The sequence below is a fragment of the Rhinolophus sinicus genome, linkage group LG04 (genome assembly GCF_036562045.2).
Source record: "Rhinolophus sinicus isolate RSC01 linkage group LG04, ASM3656204v1, whole genome shotgun sequence".
NCBI lineage: Eukaryota > Metazoa > Chordata > Mammalia > Chiroptera > Rhinolophidae > Rhinolophus > Rhinolophus sinicus.
In genome coordinates this window covers 156,703,316-156,723,670 of record NC_133754.1, presented here as the reverse complement: position 1 = coordinate 156,723,670, position 20,355 = coordinate 156,703,316, and the positions used below count along the sequence as shown (strand labels likewise).

The window sequence follows — 20,355 nt, the reverse complement described above, 5'->3', positions numbered from 1 at the left end:
GAGTTCCCAGAGGACAGGGACAACTTCTCAAACCTCTCTAGGTTGTCCCACACTCAGTTCATCACTGACCCAGATTGGGCTTCACTGAGACAAGAGGATGATAACTACAATCTCGCACAACCCAGCCTTTTCTCACACCCCACACATCAATATTTATACTGTATTAAAAGAACCCTTCCCTGGGGCCGGGGGACAGCACTGGTGTGTGCAGGGCCAGCTGACCCAGGTTTCTCTGCTTCCTGTCTGCTGCCACCTCTCTCTGCTCTCAGTGTAATTAGCCTCTAATGTCTCTCCTAATGGGCTGGAAAAACTGATCCCTAAGCTTGTTCAAACTGCAAGTGCTAGAAAAGACAAATCTAATCTATAGTGACAGAAAGCAGATTAGTGGTTACCTGGGGCTAGGGGGTTGGGGAGAACTGACTGGGATGAGGAATGGAGGAATTTTTCCTGGTAGAGGAAGTGTCCTATATCTTGATTGTGGTGGTGATTCACAAATGTATAAATTTGTCAAAACTTGTCAACATGTACAACTAAAACAGTCCATTTCCTTGTATGTAAAGCAGACCTCAGTAATGCTGATTTTAAAACAAACTGTATGTAAATTAAGAGTCAATAGGCCTAAGCACAGTACATGAGCTTGAAAACACAGATCAACCCCAACATAAAACTAGGGCATGGCCATACGTTAAAAGCAGCCTCCCCATGGTTGCAGAGATCTAAGAAAGGTGGGTCCACCTGCTATGGAAGGCCAGGTGAAAGAAGCAAAGGAACAAAGGCTAATACAGAGGAGGACAGAACTAAATATGTCAAGTCACAACCAGCATGGACACAGATTTACTCTCAAAACCTCAAAATATCTAGGCCTGAGTGAGGAAAATTTAGAATAAATAAATAGAAGTCCTGCCTCACAGAGCCGGAAACTGCATGTTAGTCCCAGGGTGATAATTCATACAAGGTTTGGAAAAAGTGACTCTTGAAGGACTAAGTGTCTTCACTGCAGAGGGCTCCTCAAAAAGCTGGGCCTTACCTCAATTTCCAGGGTGATGCTGGGGAGGAAAGCAACACTCTATGCCGGGTGGGTTAAGGGGGGGTGACTCTTGGGTTTCCTTGAGAAGGGACGACATCTGGCTAGGTGGCAACAAGGACACAATGTTCAGGAGTGGACCAGGGCCTCACAAGGAAGAGAGACATATGAGGCTCCAGAAATAGTTGGGGGATAGTGTTTGGGGTGTGCAGTGTGTGGAGGGGGTCAGGGATGGGTAAGGGATCTCTCTCTCCTCTTCCTTTTTACCTGACTTCTCTCTCCTTACAAGTCTCCCAGCACAGAAAAATCTAAACCAAACTCTGGCACCCAATCTGTCCCATCTCCTGTGTAGTTAGTTCTCTTCTACTCCCTCTGTGGGCCTTTGGGACCTAGCCCAGCACTGGGCTCACAGTAAAGGGCTGGAAAAATAATTTATTTGGGACAAGAACGTGAGGGCAATGAGGAACGAATTGGTGGGAGTAGGGGTGGGGAATTGAGGAGGAAGGGCTGGTCAGGATGGGTCTGTGGAGTGGAATGAGGGAAGGGAATGGAATGGTGAAGGGAGGAAAAGTGTAAAAGAAGTAGGAAACAGTGGCTCAGAGGCAGTGTGGGAGAGAAGACTAGGATTAGTGGGAGAGAGAACAGCATAGGGTCAGAGGTCAGCGGGAACAGGCCAGGGGTCACAGGAGAGAGAGGAGGTTAGTGGTCAACAGGGAAAGGAAGATGAAAGATCAGTAGGAGAGGTATGATCAGTGGTCATTGGCGGCTAAGGTCAGAGTTCACCGGGAAAGGGCAGGTTGGAGTGTGTTACCTGCTTACGAGGCGGCTGTTTAGGGGCCATCTTCAAAGAAGCAGGAAACACCTCAACACTTGGAGCGTCTTCCTCGCCTGAAGACAAGAAGTTTGTCCGTCCCCTCGATCACACACAGGAAATCTGGATTCTCTTTCACTTCAATTCCCAGTCTCAGGGGTTCTTTGGGGACAACCGTCGTTGTGGATCCCCGCGCCTTTGCTGGATGGAATCCTCGCCTCCCTGACGCGGTTACCCAGCAACCAGCCGACACCTAAGGCGCAGGCGCCTCTGACTTCCCCTCCCGGCTGGAGGGGGAAGCAAGGATGGGCGTGCGGGGAACTTCGGGCTCCACTAAGTCCCGCCCTCGGGGATAACACCACCCGCGGCCGCGCGCATTTGGAACTCCTGCATGTGGGAGGGGCTGGGGCTTCCAGACACCGCCTCCTCATGAATAATGCAGATTCAGGCGGTGTCCCGGACCCGGAAGTGGAGTTGCCGAGTCACCGCAGTGGCTGAGCTGCTGACAGGAGGCGGCGGCGGCGGAGGAGGCGAGGCCAGACCTGCGGCTCTGCCCCGCCACAGCCGCGGTAGCACTAGGCAAGCCCACGGAGCCACGCCGGCCTCAGCGCGCCAGCAGATCTCCCGCCCGCGCCCATCGGTCCATCTGCTCCGCGGCCGGCCCGCCCGACTCGTCTGGGGCGGCCTAGTCTACACCACCCAACCCGGCTCCTGGGGCCGCTGCCCCGCGCGGTCCTGTTGGCTTTCCTGGCCGCGCCCGGCCCCGGGCCCGCTCTCTTGCCGGCACCATGATGGAGGAGATCGACCGGTTCCAGGTGCCCACCGCGCACTCGGAGATGCAGCCGCTGGTGAGGGGGCGGGCGGCGAGCAGGCCAGGGCCGGGAGGGAGCGCCGCCTGAGGGAGAGGGAGGGAATCAGGCCTTAGGGACTGTGAAGAGGGTGCGCCTTCGGATGGGGCCACGAGAGCCTTAAGAACGCATCGTGGAAGAGGGGGACCTGCAGGACGAGAAAACCGTGGGAGAATACGCGGGGTGACAGCAAAGGGCCTGTAAGGGCAGAGGGCACCTTCTGAGGAGTCAGGCCGGGGGAGCTACGGGGAGCGCTGTCGGATGGAACCGAGCGAGGCACAATGGTGCACACCATTAACGGAGGCCCATAGCTGGGAAAGGAGGGCCTGTCATGGGGCGCCACGGGCGGCAGGCCCAGTGGGTTGGCGTGAGAGGTGGGGAGGCGTTTAGCGCTGGAGGCCTGTGATGCTCAGGGCGGGGGAGGGGGCCTGAGAGCAGTCAGGCTAAGAGCGGCTGGGAATAGGCTTGTAGAGGAGGAGGGGCCTGCCCGCCGGTTTGCTGGAATTGGAACGCGGGGGCACGGACCAGGAGGGGCAGGGGTGGGTGCAGGACGCGAGAATTCCATTCTCCGGAGGAGATCGCAGGTAGTCCACGCTACCTGGGGAGGAGAGCGCGCCGTGGCGAGATAGAAAATCAGAGGCGCGGATGAGAGCGCTCTCGAACCGTCGGGAGAGGGGGCGGGGCCGCGCTGGAGCCGCCTGTGCCCACGGTCAAGCATCCTAGGCCTACGTGCTTGGAGTCCTTGCTGGGCGCCTATCCTGCCGCCTGTCCGCGGTCCCGGAGTCAGGGAGGAATGATGTCATCGCTGCCGGCGCGGAGGCGATGGAAGGGGGAGGGCGACGCGGGCGCACTGAGGCCAGGCCTAGGGCAGATTATGCCCGCCGGCCACCACTCCGGGGGACTGGCTGGTGTGCCCAGCGGCGGGGCGGGAGACGCCGAGGCCTAGCCAGCAGGTATAGGGAGAGGGAGGAGCGAGGAAGTGCCCCGGCTCAGTTCGTTTTTCCTTCTCCTTCCCCCCCCCCTTTGGAGCCCTAGGGGGAGCTGGAAGGGGGCAGGGAGGGCCAGGAACCCTAAAGGTGTGGATGCTCTATTCTTTGAGCTTTGCTGGAGCCCGTCGGAGCTCTACAAATCTGGAAGATCTCGGGCTTCCTAAGCCTCCACCCTCTATGTTAGGCGGGGAGGTGAGGAACCTGTTCTACCCTTCGGCCCCCACATCCCTGGCTGACAGACGTGCTTTGTGACTTCTTGAACAAGTAACCTGTCCATTACAGCAGCCCAGACTGACCTTGGCAGGGACCCATGACCAACTCTAAGCCACACCTTTTGGGAGATGGTAGAGAGAATCATTAGAGGCCACCTAGCAGGAGAGAAAAGACTTTTTTGTCTCCTTTTGTGCTTAGATCTAGAAGCAAAACACAGAGAAGCATTACAGAAGTGTATAATATTAAACGGGAAAGAAATGCTAGCCTGATGCCATCATTGGATTATTTGGGGGACCAGAAAAGTCAGCCCCCCAAATAATCCAGACTTGAAGAAGATTTTAGGCTGGGTTAAGAGGACTTTCCTTTCTGGATTATCTTTCCAGCCAAGCTAGCTTGTCAAACTAGATTGCTCTTCCAGTTCTAAGCGTCTAATCAATAACCAAAAGTGAGGGTGGATAAAGGAGGAGGAAGAGGTCCAAGTGAGTCAGGGGAAGAAAGTGATGAGTTGGCTCTTGCCTCCTATCTGGGGTTCCTAAAAAGGGAGTCAATAGCTGTCCAGGGAAAGGGAGGAAGGAATGGAGTCACCAGGCTCTCTCAGTTGTCCTTGGTGCCACAGTCATTGCCTGAAGTTCTCAATGATGGTTTTAGTGAGTAGTGGCCCCACTACTGCTGAGCTACTTCTGGTCTGTGTGGCTCTGGAGTAGAAGTGCAAGGAGACATTTATCAGAAAGGCTGTGATTGCCTTGAGACCCTTTTCTTGAAGGCTAAAGGATCCTTTCTCTGCTAGAGCCTGCTTTGTTAAGGTTGAATGAAAGCCTTATGGAAGTAGCAATATAGTCATCCCCCATTTGGGGGTCATAGATACTGCCCTGCAGATCTCTGCCTCTTGACCCCTGTTCCCAGGTTGAACTCTAGAGGATCCCCAGAATGCCTTACATGCTCTGTGTGCTATTGAGACCAGAATCTTGTGTGGAGTTTCCCCAAGAGCCTTTATTTCAGGGCATAAGGAATCAAGATGGTATACTACAGACGAGAAAAGCAGAAGAAAAAATAGGGATATTTGAGTAGCCCATAAAAACTAGGGTTGCAGGCTTGGACTCAGCTGTGACTTATTTCATTTCTTGCCATTATCGTTGAGACCTCCAAGAAGTCCCTCCTCTTCTCTGGCTTAGTTTTCCCATTTATGAAACGAAGGCAAACTATCTCTTTAAAGCAATAGCTCCTCTCTTCCAAAGAATATCATAGGGGCCTGATACCATTGATTCAGCAAATCCATTCACTAAATACTTATTGAACATGCTCTGTTCTAGATACTATACTTGGTGTCAGGGACACAGTGGTTAGCAACATAGACACAGATACATCCCTGCCCTCCTGAAAGTCACAATTCAACAGAAGTGTATTGCTCTTGCTCCCTCCTCCAGTGTGAGCCCCTCTGAGGACAGAGTGGGGGCTCTCTCCTTAAACCCTAAAGGAAACAAAGCAATGCTGGTGCCAGCATCACTGCCCCTTTCTGGATCAAGCTGTACTCATACAGGCTTGTCACATGGGCTCCATCATCAAATAACCCTCCCCTACTCATAGTAATGGGAAAAATCCTGAGGCCATTCATTACTTGGAAAGATGAGCTCTAAGGGGAAAGCATCTTTATTTTTTTTATTATTTACTTGAAAGAGAAACTCAAGCTTAAAAAAGAGGCCTAGATGAGTGGCAGAAGCTAGAAGAGAAGGCATAGCCGGTAGATCGGGGTGTTTTCAAGGTGCTAATTTAAGCATTAGTTCTCAGCTTAGTGACAGGAAGAGGAAGAGATCCCTGCCCTGTTGTTGCTGCTGCTATTGCAGCTGTAAGGAGCCATCTGTCTGAAGTGGGAGTTGGCCTGAGGGCGTGGCCTCCCTCTTTTCCCCATCACACCAATTATTTAATTGGACTGGCTGCGTGTCAGCAGCTGAACCAGGCCTGGGCCTATCCCTGAGAGCTCCCCAAGGTCTCTTCCTGTCTCCTTATGAAAGAAATGAGAGCGCCACTTAGAGACCTGGTCCCTGGGCTCCACTCCTACTGCATGTATTTCCTAGATATTCCTGAGTGTTTCTGAGCACAGATCTTCCCAAAGAAACTGCCAAGGGTAGGCATACCTTGTATGTCAGTTCTGTGTCCACGCCACACACCTCACTGATCTAGGGAAGCACCCAGCTACCCAAGGCTCTCTGTTGAGCAGTTGGGTTGAATTCGGGCTTTGTTTGTGTGAGCAGCAGGGGTGGGCTCTCTGGCTCTATTGTCTGTCTGGGGGGCTGGTTGGTGCAGGCTCACAGTCTACGGCTTCTCTTTGGCCGCAGTTAGAGAGGAAGAGATTTGTTGCCAAAAAAGAAAAAAGAAAGAAAATAAGGAGCTTTTTAAGCACTTAATTGTGTCAGGCAAAACTCTGCCTCCTGTGCTTTCAGGGACCAAAGAGACCAAAAAATGGCATATGGCATCAGACAGGCTCTCTGTACACTTGAGAGAAATGCTTGTCTGGCCTCCCTGAAACCCTTGTGATGTTTAATGTAAATGTTTAATTCATTTGTTTAGTTCATTTGTAACTTTATTCATTTGTAACTTTAAGGACAGAGACAAAGTGAGATCTCTCCAGTGAGTGACCAGGAGAAGGATGGGCTCAAAAGGCTCCAGGAAGCTTGTAGATATATGTCAGGAAAGAGTGGAGATCAGTAGACGGTGCTTCTGAGAAAGGGTGCACCTCCCTTGGGAAAAGGAGAGAAATACTGAGCCTCTGACCCTTTGACCATGAGAGCTAGGAAAGGAGTTTCAGACCGCTCCTGCCTCCTGACACGGATGGGGATCGTCAGGACGTCATTCAATGAGGGGCCGCAGCAGCTCCTGAAAGTGGCAGAGAGAACATTGTGAAAATAGCAAGAAGCCACTGTGGAGAACTGACCTACATGTATTCTGTGGTCCAGGAGCCTTACGTTGCCTCCTTGTAGTCAGGTGACTTTTCAATTTAAGGGTGGATTCTCCTAGTGGGTCCATGTGGCTCATGATCTAGGAGTATTTCTCAGGTTCTAAGAAGAGGCATCCCCTTCTCTCTTTTCCTATATTGCAAAGTTCTCTAGCTCCTCCCTTGCTTTTCATCTCCTCAGTCAACAAACACGAAGAATTGCCTTTCTGCTAGATGTTGTGCTGGGCTCCACAACACAGAGTCTTGCTCCAGGGATACGCAGTCAAGAGGGATTGAGGTACTACAGGGTACTGAGCACTGCAAAAAGGAAGAACCAGGTCCTGCGGGGCCAAAGGCAAATGAGAAAGGGCTCTCATCGAGTGATCAGGGAAGACTTCACACAGGACTCATTGCTGAACTGGCTCTTAGAAGAGAGTTAGAAGCTTGGCAGACGGATAAGATGAGATGAGCACGAGAGTTCCAGCCAAAGGGCATGGAGGAAGAAACAAGAGGGTGCATTTGAATAAAGGAAGGGTTTTAATTTAGGGAATAACATGATCAAATTTGAATTTGGGACAATCACTCCAGTAGTGGATGAGAGATTAGAAAAAGTGAGACTGGAGGTTGGAAAACTAAAATGGGTGTGAGAGCAGTAAGAATCCAGGCAAGAGATGATAAAGGCCTACACTAAAGCTGAAAGAGAGGAGGGGGCATATGTACAGATACTAATAAAGTGGAATAGGCAGGGTGTGGTACCTGTTTGGAGGTGGGGTGGAGAGATAGGGACTCAAGGATGCTTCCCAGGTTTCTGGCGTGATGTCTGGAGGGCAAGAGGCACCTTTACCACCCCCAGAAAATTCAGGGGCCTGTGTATCTCTTGGCTTCAGGGACTGTTTATATGGGAGAAGGGTGCTGTTTTCCTTGGCTCTGCTGTCGAAGCTGCATTCTTGATGTTAAGGGAGACACGGAGTCCTAGAAAACCGAAGAGCAGCCTGGCCCCACAGCCTCATAAGGGAGACTGAGCAATGCTGCCAATGAGTACTTTCCCCCGGCGACCTGCTTTGATGAATGCAAGCAAATCGGTGGCAGCAAGGAGCCACAGTGGGGTTTTTTTGTTTTGTTTTTCTGGCAGCACTTTGGTGAAGAAAAATAAAATTGTTTGTTGGCTGAGAGAGAGTGTTATGTTCCAGTTTCTGGCCTTCCCTTTAAGCTTCATCCTGGTCAAACCTCTGGTTGTCTGACTGATTAGCTGAGCTGGACCCGTTCACTGATTTCTCCTCGAATGGATGTGAGTTACTGCTTTACACAAGAGTCAGAATGGAAAAGGACACATATCTCCTTTCTCTGAGACCAGCCTGGAAAGCTGCACCTGGGGTAGAAGCAGTGCCCAGGCTGCTATCTTCCAGGCAAGGTGTGCCAAAGGAGCAGGCTTCTGGGGTAAGATTGCTCAGAGGTGACATGGCTTCTTAAAGACCCTACGGGTAGCCTCTGTAGGCAGGTGCTTCCGTGGTCGCTAGGTCATTTCCAGCCCCCAGCTGTCTGCTGCCCTTGACTGACTATAGCCCAGAGTGAACAGAAATGGAAATCAGAGCCTTCTTCACTGGAACTTGATTAGTCTCAGTGACCCTGTCCCCTCCAAAGGGCAGATGGAGCCTTGTGTCTAGAAAGGAGACATGGGAGATTCCGCTGCTTCATGCCTTCCAGCAGACCCTGGGAGAACTGGTACAGGGGGCCCCCCAGGGGGTGGGAAGGGGAGAATGAGGCGAAGGGCAGATACCCAGAGGTGCTGGCTGAAGGAAGCAAGAGGCTGACTCAGCGGGCTCTGAAGTTATTGTTTCCTAAGGAGACTCTGGTGGGAATCTGGCTATCAAGGCGAGAGAAAGGAAGGAAGGAAGCAGGCTGAGCTGGGACCCGCTCTGGATCTGGCTCTGCTCTGGAGTTCAGAAGCGGGCACATGACCCAAAGGCCTCATGTGGGGCAGCCAAGTAAACTCCTGGGCTTTCGGGAGGGACTCTGGGGCAGGGCAGGTTGTCTAGGAAGGAGGCCCAGAGGGTCTGCCCTGGAGGAAGGGTGGATGGGGGCCTGTAGGAGTTCCCCTTAGACTGTATATTCTTAGGAGCCAGTTATAGTAGATTATCTGCTTTCACTTATTGCTGTTATTCAGATGTCACATTGAGGATCGCATGGTTGTGCTTCTTGCGGGTTGTTTTAGGTTTCTGTGGTGATGATGCTGCTGATGTCTGAGAGTGTGTGCATAGGTCAGAGGAATGACGGCCAGGAAGGGTGCTCTCGGAATGACCCTTCTAGCTCTGAGAAGCATGAGTCGGACAAGAGGCCAGACCCAGGCAGAAATGAGTCTGGTTACTGAGGTTTCTTGCCTAGTTTTGCCTGTTTTCATCACCAGACTCTCGGCTGTTATAACCAGAGTCCAAACCATCTCTTTAGAACAGTACCTGACAGGTACTTTAATTAAGATTGATTGAATTAATCTGTCCCCAAACTGTGGCATGGGAACTGTATATATTTTACTATGCAGTTAACTTAAACATAATTGTGTACCAAGCTATAAATGATATGTAGTTCCCATATTAATTTCTAATTTTATCCTGGTAAAGGAAATGGTGAAGCCCCCAGCCAAGCATGGCTTAGACCAGCTTTCCTATAGTATATTAGGAATGTTGGTCCCTTGAGATACTTTATGGGGGGGGGGGAGAATCTATAGACAAATTCCTTTGGGAAACACTGCACACTATCCCATCACAATGTTTACTAGCATTTTAAAGGCTCTGAGAAGTTCTGCAGTAAAGAAACCTTTCCAGTTTCGTTTAACCCAATGTTTCCCAAGGTTATGTAACTATGGAAACTTCTTTCACATTACATCTATTAGCATCTTACAGAACCAATGAATTTCATGAAATACTCTTTGGGAAATTCTGGCTTGGAAATTAGTGTCTCTTCTGATCCAGTCTGGATTTATGTTCTTCCCAGTTTTCCTGCGCCTCTGGTATAGCCCACACCGTTTTTCCCCCACGCTAGTGTCTAATGGGACGTTGCTGCTTTGTGTCAGGAAAGAAGTAAAGTTCTTAGTGAACTTTGATCAAGTGCAGAAGCAAATACTAAGTGCTTAGTTATTAAGATATTGCTAAGTGGGGTTTATTTCCCTTCAAGTCTCTCTACTAAACAATGTTTTGGTACAACCAGCATTTTTACCGTTAACCTTTTTTTTGACAGCTTCATTGAGATATATTTCATATACTGTACACTTGACCCATTTAGCACTTTACTTTTACTCCTGGTGTGGCTGCAGCATGCCTCAGTTCTGTTTCTTCTTACCTGTGGGCTGTGCTCTGCCCTTTTGTGTTCTGCTAAGCAGGAGAGAATATAAAGATTATAGTCCAAATCTCTCATCAGGAAGAACTCCATCTCAATTGGGATTTAAGCTAAAAAACGGATTCTCTGAGTAGGGTTCCTCAGTACTTCCTTTGCAATACCATTAAATGTCCAAACAATCAGAGCAGCTCAAGAGGCATTTCTGCATAATCACTTTACATATATAAAAGGTAGCCTTCTCCGTGGGCTACATAAAGCATGGGTGATAAGCAGATTTCACCCCTTACGCCAGTGCCCATTGGGCAGTAATGGCTGCCTGGAGCCTGTGTTAAGGTGAATTCTGAGGCAGAGTTCTGGTTCAGTGAAAAACTGACATGGTTGCTTTTCCACGTCTGCCATGGTCTTCAACAAGGGAAACATCAGTTCTCGTCCTCTGCTTCCCATCCTGGCAGCCCTGAATTGTCATAGTTGTCCCAGACAAAGAACACGGGAAAGGATGACTCTGGGAGATGTCAGCTAGATCAGCTGTCTCTTTCACGGAGGGGCTGGAGTCTTGCGATACGACTCTTTAAGAAACGAATGGAGAAAACTGATCTTTCCTACACTGATCTTCAGCAGGAGTTTTTGAAGTATTGACTTGATATAAAGTTAATAATGCTTTGGAAATAGATAGGCCTGGTAAGAGGGAGTAATCTTGACTCTGCTGAGCAGATGAAAGGGGGAAATAGGCAGATTCAGGACGAGATCTGATAAATATATCACAGAAGTGGTTGGCCAAACTTAAGATGAAGCTACAAGCCCTGACCAAAGGAGCAAGAAGAAGGAGTGGGCTATGGAGGAGACCCTTACACCAGCAGTTACTAGAGAGGAAAAGCCCTACTGTGAGCTAAACAGCCTTAGCACTCTTTGGCCCAGGCAAAACAGGTCCTGTTTTCCTTCTACCATTTTCTCGGAGACTGGTTTCCAAATCCCCAGTCAGCCTGGCTGCTGTAGTGGATACTTCTGAGTTTCTCACCCCGGAACTAGACACAGACTGGTCTATGCGATCTGACCAGCACAGAATACTGTGGCACTGCCACTCTCCATGATATTGGGATTGTACTTCTATTATTGCCAGTTGAGGTTTCATGATCATATTCAATAGCTGTACCTATTGTTATATTGAACTTGGGACACATCTGACATAGGGTAGCCCCTTGCCTTAGGAGTGTAAAATCAAGGCAAGAACCTGGAAGGACATCTTGGGCTCGGTGGGCTGCTAATATAGGTAAGGATCCTCGGGGGCTAGTGAGGTGGCGATTTCATACTTACTAGAACGCTGTACCACATGTGTGTAATGTGACTCTTCTCCTCGGAGAGGGAGCTGGCTGAATTCAGCAATGTGGAATTTAAACAGGAATCCAGGTGAGGCTATGCGATGGGGTAGGCTAGAGTAGACCTTCAAAGAGAGCTAGTGTTTATGTGGACAGGAAACTAAGTCTGCTATATGACATAACCACTAGAAAAGCTAATGTGCTGTTGGGCTGCATTACTAGAAGTATGGAGTTCAGGTCTCAGGAGGTGAGAGCCCAGCTCTGCACTGTCAGTGCTTTATGAAGTCCTGCGTTTTATGCTGATGTCACCTTTCAAGAGAGGGGGTGACTAGGATGATGAAAGGAGTCAAAACCATACCATGTGGGAACAGTTGGAAGAACGGAGGCTGTTCGGTCTTGAAAAACCAGTCTCAGGGGAAGCATTTTAAGGTTTTCAAATGCCTAAAGGACTGGAGTTAAGAAAGGAAAGATAGACTTCATATTACCTGTGATCTCACAGGGAGGACCCAGGGCCATCGGGTGGGCGCGTGAACACGCTGACTCCACTGCCTCCCCCTTCTTGTGGTAGAAGTTCTTAACCTGAGCGAGAGGCCAGGGCACCTGGAAGACATGTTGCTCTTTGCAAAATGCCACACTCTTTGTAAAGCAGGAGCTAGGAGCAACATTCTAGCAATAAACATGGCTCATTATGTGTGTGCAATATAAACATGCTCCAAAAGTCCACTGTGGGGTAGTGTGAGCCGCACTTTCCTGGTTTTCTGTTAATATGTGTTTGCTAATCTTTCCTTTCTTTCAAGGCCTCTCACAAAAATGCCAGCTTCCTTATGCATCCTTTTCTTGCATTCAATAAATTGTGACCCCTCCATTCCACCTGTCCTATGGCCCCGATACGTTGTCTTTGTGTGAAGTTTATGGATGCAATTGTCTTATTTTAAATTCCTCTTTAAGGTAGATGAAAAGATGTTTCCAAAGCACCTGAACCACATTGGGAAAGAGATTGGGAAAATCGTTTTTGCCCATTTTATAGATATGCACGCAGAACCCACCAAGGCACCAAGGTGAATAGGCTCGACCATTACCCAGCTGGAGGTTGGTATGGCCTAGACTAGCACCCAGGTATCCTGACTCCCAGGCCCATGGTATTTCCTTCAATTTGGGACCAAATTAAGTTATTTTGCATCAACTTAAACTTCTCCACCGGCTTTTGACGCATCTGCACTAGGCTTTCCCCTCCCACCTGGTCATACTTTCTACTATTCATGCCAACTTTCTTTCTAAAAGGTCTAACCAGGCCCTTCACCTTCTCTCAGCTGTAGGCATCTTGAGGCCTCCTCCCCTAAGAATTATTTCCCCTCTGTCACATAAATTGATATATAAGGTATCCTGATTTGGGGTATCCACTTTGATGTGTTGTGTTGTGAGTCTGATCTGCCAACTCCCCCTTTAACTCCTTGGCAGGTAGCTTCTGCCCCCAGAGCTTACAGTCTGGCAAAGAAGAGACTCGCTCTCTTGAAGCAGAACTACAGAAAACAGCTGGTTCCTCTAAGGATGAGTAAAGAGTGGAGAGGAGGTTTGGAGGTGATTCTAAGGAGGGGACTAGTAGAGACCCAGAGGGAAATGAGTAGGTGAGAGTTAGTGACTGCACTAGAAGGTGCGCGTGAGCAATCGTGGGAGATTCAGAGGGGTACATGAATTGGGGTGCTCATTCATTATTCAAAAATAATGAATTTTGAGCATCTGCTATACGCAAGACCTTGTACCAGACACAAGGAATAATATGAATAAAGCAAACATGGTCCCTGCCTTAATGAGCTGGCAATCCAGTGGGAGAGACAGCTACAAAACAAAGTGCACAAACGAATGACAGTTACAAACTGTGACAAGTGACAGAAAAGACAAGAACAAGGTAGCATGAGAGAGAATAATAAATCCTGGGGATGTGAGGTAAGGCTCCTGTGAGAAAATGATGTTGAGCTCAGACCACAGGATGAGAAGGACCTTGAATGCTCTGACAGGGAGTGACTTCTTGCTCCCCAGGGGGGTGGGGTCTCCCAGCTCAGTCAGTCGTCTGAGTCCCTTACAAACTGGCCTTCCCCATCCTCTCCCTTCGCAGCATTAGGCCAGTTCTCAGGAATAAGGGACACAGGAGAACATGGGACGGTGATCGAGCCCCTCTCCCATTGGAAGCACAGCTGATGACTGCTGCCAGCTTTCCTGTGAGGTTGAAGATATTAATAGAGTTGTGATGTGTAATATTTAGTGAGCAAGAAACAGCTCTGCTGATGGATAACTCCTACCTGTCTTCCAACATTGTATGACCTGCACACATCCTCCTGGAGATGGACAAAAATATCTAGCTCTTGGAGGGAAGGAAAAGCATCAGTCTGGATGTCCTGTTCTTTGTGTGTCAGGCATGGGGCTCATGTTCCCCTTACCACAAAAGCCACATGCTACAAGTAGTTCTGTTCAGGGGCAGGCCTGCCTCTGGTGGCAAAGCCAGCAGCCATACTGGCATGCAGATCACAGCAGCTGGTGAGAGGGGCCTCCAGTGACTCCTGAAGGTGTTCTCTGAGGATTTCACCTTCCAGAAAGTCCTCTCTGCTCTCAGCTGGCCTGCTGCTCCCAGCCCTGGCTCAGAGCTGATCATAGCTCAGAGAAAGGCCAAGTGGGAAGGTAGTGATGGCTCGTGGTTTAGGGAAGAGGGGGGGAAGTTACATGGTGTCAGTAAGAGACCAAGTTGGGGGGTGATATTCACAAGGTGGCCAACATTGCCAAGGGAACCAGTCAGGGAACCAAGATTTGGCGATCTATCAGGGTCTGAACTACAGCAGTGAGGCAATCTCTGGGAACTCCCATGAGAGGAATTGGTTTGAGTCTGTCTGAGGGAGTGTGGAGATCGGGGTGAACTAGTAAGGGGCCTGGGACTCAGGGCGGGAGCTACGCAAAGTGGTGGTAGGAAGTGGCCTGGGTATATTCTAGCTCTGCTACTTTCGTTACGACCTTTGCCAGGCTCCTAAGCTCTTTCAGGCTAGTTTTAAAATAAATAAGATCATTTACGTGGAAATGAACCACAAATTACTGTATCATTTCTGATCTAAGGGTTGATGGTGATTAAGGGGTTGGTTATTTCCGGTTTTTGTCAGTGTTTTCCCAAGGGAGCTTTTATGGGGAGAGGGTGAGATGATGGTTTATTCTTCTCATCACCAGATGAGAAGAGTCCTTGGCCTACTTGACAGGACCGTGATGAGGCGAGGCTAGAGATGCAAGTGGTCTGTGCTCCTGTTCATTCTCAGAGGGGCTTCCATTGAGTGGGCCAGGACTGGAGGAGGCCCTCTCTCTGCCCTCCCTGCCACGGCTGCTGCAGAGTCCCGCTGGTGGGGTGGAGCCTTCTTCCTGGAGCGCCCCACTACCGAAGCTAGTGGAGGGTGTCCTGCTGTTGTTTTGGCTCCCAAAGGCCAACTTTCATTTGGCTCAAGAAACATTTGAAAAAATCCATGTTGCTACTATTGCTACTATTCTCTCCCACAGGAGAGTAGGCTCAAGAAAGAGGCAGTTTTCAGTCTGCAGAACTTCCTCACATTTTTACAACATTTTGTCGTGGAGAATTTCAAACATATACAAAGTAGACAGAAGGTGAAATGAGCCTCCTAGTAGCAATCACCCAACTTAAGTAATTATCAGCCCAGGATTAACCTCGCTTCACCTTGCCCCACCCACTGGATTGCTCTGAATAATTATTTCAGCTCTAGTCCTCTGTCTTCTGTATTTCTGCAAACTGGTGATTAGACCTCAGGGTTTGATCAGATTCAGATTCAACTTTTTTTGTGACTAAAACTTGTGAGTGGGTGCTGTGTATTTCCTCTTGCTTCACATCAGGAGGCCCAGGACTTATGGTTGTCCTACTTTTTGCGATATTCAGATTGATGAGTGGTATAGTTAGTCTGATTTCTCCATCACAAAGGTTCCCATTCAGCCTTTCACCTAATATTTTTAGCAGCCATTGATGGTCATTGCTTCAGTCCATTTATTTCATCAGGAGTTTCCTTCCTATTTGGACAACAAAGGACCCCTGTCAATTCTCTGCCTTCATCCCCCACAGATATCCCTAGCCCTTTCTCCTTTAAGTCCACTTTTTCTACCACTGCCCTTATCCTATACCATCATTTCCTTTCATATCAACCCAAGAAGGCCCTAGGAAATCTTCAGGCCACATGTACACACCCTCCTCCATTGCGGACCTGTGTTTCTGAGGGGAGGGTCCTTGGAGTCTGTTCTCAGTGGGACAGCTCTGTCTCCGCTCATGAAGCTCCTGGGTCTGCTCTCTGTGAATCCTGCTAGGGCCACACTTGTCCCTACTAGGGAGGAGTGGCAGCTCTAGTCTTTTCCTCCTGTGGGAGAGAGGATAGCAGAGGCTGGGTTTATTTTACCTTCCCAGGGATTTTCTGAGCAGCCTGCTTCTATGCTGAAGGGGGTCTTTCTCACTTGTTTCCTGAGCTTCCTGCCCCAGCCTGGGCCCTGTCAGGTAGCCAAGCCTGGTTTCCTGTGTCGTTGGGCTGTGGGCTGGAAGAGGGTGGAGGAGGGGTGGGATGGGCAGCTCTGGCACTCTTAGGCCCTTTTCTCTTTCCAGCTGCGTTCCAAAACCTGAGGACTAGAACCCAGCGAACACCTGCCAGTACTTTAGCATTGCTGTGCTGCCCAGGATCTCCACTCTGAGCTTCTCTCCTCACAGAAGAGAGACTAGAGACTGCCCTCCTGTGTGTGCACCTGCACCAAACACAGTGCACGCACCGTGGGTGCTGGGAGCGGCTAATTAGGGACACACACACAAGTTGAGAGCTGCTTCCTGCAAACCTAAACCCACCCCTGGGCTCTGCCCCTGCCCACAAGAGTGCAGCACCTTCACCACCCCAGCCTAATAGCTGCTGGTCTCTTGGTCATTATGTCCAATGAAATGGAGCATCCAATGGGGCAGGAAGTCAGAGAGGTGGAAGCTGACTAGGGACCGGTGCAGCAGCCAAAAAACATGAGGAGCTTCGTAGTGACAGCCCATCACCCAGGACAGGATGTCTGATCAGTCTGACAGCCCTGGATGCCCCACTCGCATTCCGCCCTGTGTCTAGTTCTTCCTTGGGCGATGAGGATCCAGAGGGACTCATTCTGTTTTGGGAAGAGACCTCTTATGTGAGGTGTGATCAAACAATACAGTGAATATTTAAATAAAAAACAGTTTGTTACAGTAAAAGACACATTGCCATTAATCCCCCTCAAAATATCCCCCCTTGCTTCGAACACACTTATCCCATCGTCCTTGCCACTTTCTGAAGCAGTTCTGGAAGTTCTCTTTCATGAGTGTCTTTAGTTGTGCTGTCCTGGCTGCCTCGATGTTCTGAATCATTTTGACTTTGGGGAAGAACCAGAAGTTGCAAGGTGCCAGAACCGATGAATAAGGTGGGTGAGGACACACCATAATGTTTTTATTTGACAGAAATTGCAGTACCAGAAGCGATGGGTGACATGGAGCGTTGTCATGATGGAGTATGATTTACGGCACACTTTAAAACACACCTTCTCTCAACTGTAGCTCACACCTGACTGACTGCACCGAACAAGCTGAAACTTGTCACGCACAGTTACTAAGGTTCAACGTACCGCTTCCCATATTGAAGATCCCTGCCTTTCCATTGGATGGCTTTTGGCAGCAGCATTCACCATATTTTGTGATCACAATGGAAAGGCTCCACGTCACACATCACTTCTAGTACGGCAATTTCTGTCAAATAAAAACATTACATTGTGTCCTTATCCGCCTTATTCACTGGACCTGGCACTGCGACTTCTGGCTCTTCCCCAAAGTCAAAATGACCATGAAAGGTAAATGTTTTGAATTGATTCAGGACATGGAGGCAGCCATGACAGCGCAACTAAAGACACTCATGAAAGAGGACTTCCAGAACTGCTTCAGAAAGTGGCAAGAATGATGGGACAAGTGTGTTTGAAGCGAGGGACAGTATTTTGAGGGGGATTAATGGCAATGTGTCTTTTACTATAATAGTTTTTTAAATTTAAACATCCACCCTATTTTTTTTTATCATACCTTGTAGATTACCTACCTCTTTGCTTTCTTCTCCTGGATGGCCACAGCAGGAGTTGTGTGAAGGCCTCTCCCTTTCATCCCCATGAAAGGAGATACAAGAGGAAAGTGTTTCCAAGTAGCAGGGATGCCCAGTGCTGCCCCTTACATTTCAGCAGCTCCCCCCTTGCTCTTACTGTAAAGACTCAAATCCTTAACATTGCCTGCAAGACCTTGTGTGATCTGGCTCCTGCATTCCTGGCCAGCTCATCTCGTACCATATTAACTCCCATTGCTGCATCCAACCTTACGGGCTTTACTTCTGTTTCTCTGATGTCCCAGGTTACCTTCTGCCTCAGAGCCTTTGTACATGTTTTTCCTTCTACCTGGAATGCTTTCCCTACACCTTCCACCTTTTTTTGGTTCTTACTCATCCTTCAGCTCTTAGTTTAGCTATAATTTCATTACAGAGGGCTTCCCTTAAACTCTAGATTTGGTTGGTGGCCTTCTTCTTATTGCACTTTTTACATTTATAGTTTTACATATGTTTTTATGATTATTCTATTCACATTGGTCCTTCTAAAGGTCAAGTTTCATAAGACAGACCATATCTATTTTTACTTCCCATTATGTTTCCTGTGCCTCAGAAGGTGCCGTATACATAGTAAACATTCATTAGATGTCTGTTAAATGAAAGAATGAACTAAACAAATTCAATCTTTTTGTTTCCTTTTCTTGATAGCCCCATGCCACGTCTGACTATCATATTCAACTATACATGGTGCAGATGTATAGTTGAATATGTATAGTGTCCTGCTGTTTATGAGCACTTACTGAGTGTCTGCCACCGGACACACATTTCATTTAATCCTTTCAACAATATGAAGGAGATATACCCTTAGTCTACAGAGAAGGAAAGTGAGACCCAAGGTCCCACAGCTAATAAGTGGCAAACCCCGGTTTAAAGCCCAAGTTTGTGGATCAAAGCCCAGGTTCTTAACCATAACATTACACTGCCCCCTTTTGGCGGTTTGGAGAGTTGTCACTGAGAGCCTTCTGTCACTGGGTCCTGGTTAATTTCAACTCTAATAAGTCAATACATTTCGGAAGTTAAAGCCCCAAGAAGCCATAATCCAGTTCCAGCCCTCCTGCTCTTGGGCAGGTCTGTGGAAAGACAAAGGGAAGGAAATTCAACCTGGATTCCCCAGTGTCCCAGGATGCATGTCTCAGAGTCTGTCTCTCCTCTGTTTTCCATGGGTCTTTTGTATCTTTCAGGACTTAATGAAATATCCTGTTTTAAAGACCAGAAAGGCCAGCTGCTGAAATGGCCTAATGGACAGTGTCCTGGGGAGTAGGAATGGCCTGATTCAGATCATAGGAAAGATCACAGAGAGGGGGAGAGTATGTATCTTTGTGATTTAGTCACTAAAGATAGAGCTCTGGAAACCGGCTTCAAGGCTTTCCTGGGAAACAGACTCAGTAAGAGGGCAGTATCTCTTGCTGTTGATTAGAAAAGCTCAAGTTAGTATCCCAAGCTCCTTTTGGTGGCCAGATAAATTGGGACTGATGAATACTTTAGACTAGATGGAAACAAAGTATAACAGATGAGGAAAGAGCAACATAAAACAAAAAGAGCTACCATTTGTTACATGTGTCAGGAGTGCTGCACAGCATTTTACAGGGTGGCCAGTTGCTTAGTTGGTTAGTGTGGTGATGGCAGCACTGTAGCAGCAAGGCTGTGGGTTTGGTCCCTACATTTCTTTAACTCTGACACTGGCCCTGCAAAGCAGGTGATGTTACACCCATAGAAAGGCAAGGGACATGAAGAAAGGTAACATGGCAAGGGCCATGCAACCAGCTGGCTTTAGAACTTTCCAGATCTTTCTGACTTCAAAACCCGAGTATCCCCCACACCCCATTGGTGAGAATATACATTGTCACAACCTTTCTGGAAAGAAAACTGGAAACATAATATTGCCTGCCCATTGACCCCCCCTCAGCAATTCCACTTCTAGGAATTTATTAAACTTATGAAATAGATAAGTGTATACAGACTTTCTTTTGCAAGACATTGTAATAGTTATAAATAAATATAATGTTATAAATAAATATAATATTCAATATTATAACATAACAGTTATAATATCTACAACATTATAAAAGCAAGGGGGAAAAACAAACAAGGTAAATCTCCATCAGTGGGAGTGATTAAATAAATCATGGTACATCTATCGCACAGCATATATATGTAGGAAGCCTTTTAAAAGAAGGAGGTAAGATCTAATATGGATTGACATGAAAAGATGTTCAAGATATATGTTTCTTTATTGTGATAAAATGCGTGTTGTATAAATTCACCATTTCCAGAAATATTTGGACTATGGATGATCTGATTCATTTATGTTTAAATCTGTATATACAATAACATGTTTTAACAGTCTGAGAATCTATAATAAAACGGTAATCATTCTGACTTATAGGAGAACATTCATGTTCTTTTATGTATATGAATTTGTTCACCTCTATGTATTTGAATTTGTTATGACAAACCAATGTTACTTTTTCTCATCCTTTTTTTCCATTTTGGGAAACAAATGGTCAAAAATCATGCTCTTTCTACTGTATCATGCCTACCCAAGAGATATCGCTTTTGCCTCGTAATTCCCATATTTTTCAATCAGGTATGCATGCCAACAAATCAGTGAGATGAATTGGCTATAGAAATGCTTCCATATACCTGTGTGCCGCTTGTCTGGCTACTCTTATTCCTGCTGGGCACCTCCAGCTTTGACTGGCCATGTTTGACTCAATTCTAGTCACTTCCTTCT

At 48.0% G+C, this 20,355-nt stretch overlaps 2 protein-coding genes across 16 annotated transcripts in view; one reads left to right on the top strand and one right to left on the bottom strand.

Moving 5' to 3' along the window:
• Positions 1 to 2,180, bottom strand: part of DNAI1 (dynein axonemal intermediate chain 1) — a 56,088-nt gene extending 53,908 nt beyond the window's left edge. For all 9 annotated transcript variants that reach the window (XR_012495830.1, XR_002137602.2, XR_012495831.1 and 6 more), the window contains exon 1: positions 1,836 to 2,180. Coding sequence is in view for 6 of the 9 variants with exons in the window: in XM_019734484.2 (XP_019590043.2) it covers positions 1,836 to 1,865 (30 nt within the window). In the remaining 3 variants the exon portion in view is untranslated. The remainder of the gene's footprint in view (positions 1 to 1,835) is intronic.
• A 143-nt stretch (positions 2,181 to 2,323) lies between these two features.
• The window catches only part of FAM219A (family with sequence similarity 219 member A), a 49,067-nt gene continuing 31,035 nt past the window's right edge, over positions 2,324 to 20,355 (top strand). Inside the window, exon 1 of one of the 7 annotated variants that reach the window (XM_019734595.2) lies at positions 2,324 to 2,683. In XM_019734595.2, the coding sequence (XP_019590154.1) occupies positions 2,624 to 2,683 (60 nt within the window). In that variant the 5' untranslated portion in view covers positions 2,324 to 2,623. The remainder of the gene's footprint in view (positions 2,684 to 20,355) is intronic. The other 6 variants (XM_019734584.2, XM_019734599.2, XM_019734593.2 and 3 more) reach the window with 6 other exon arrangements.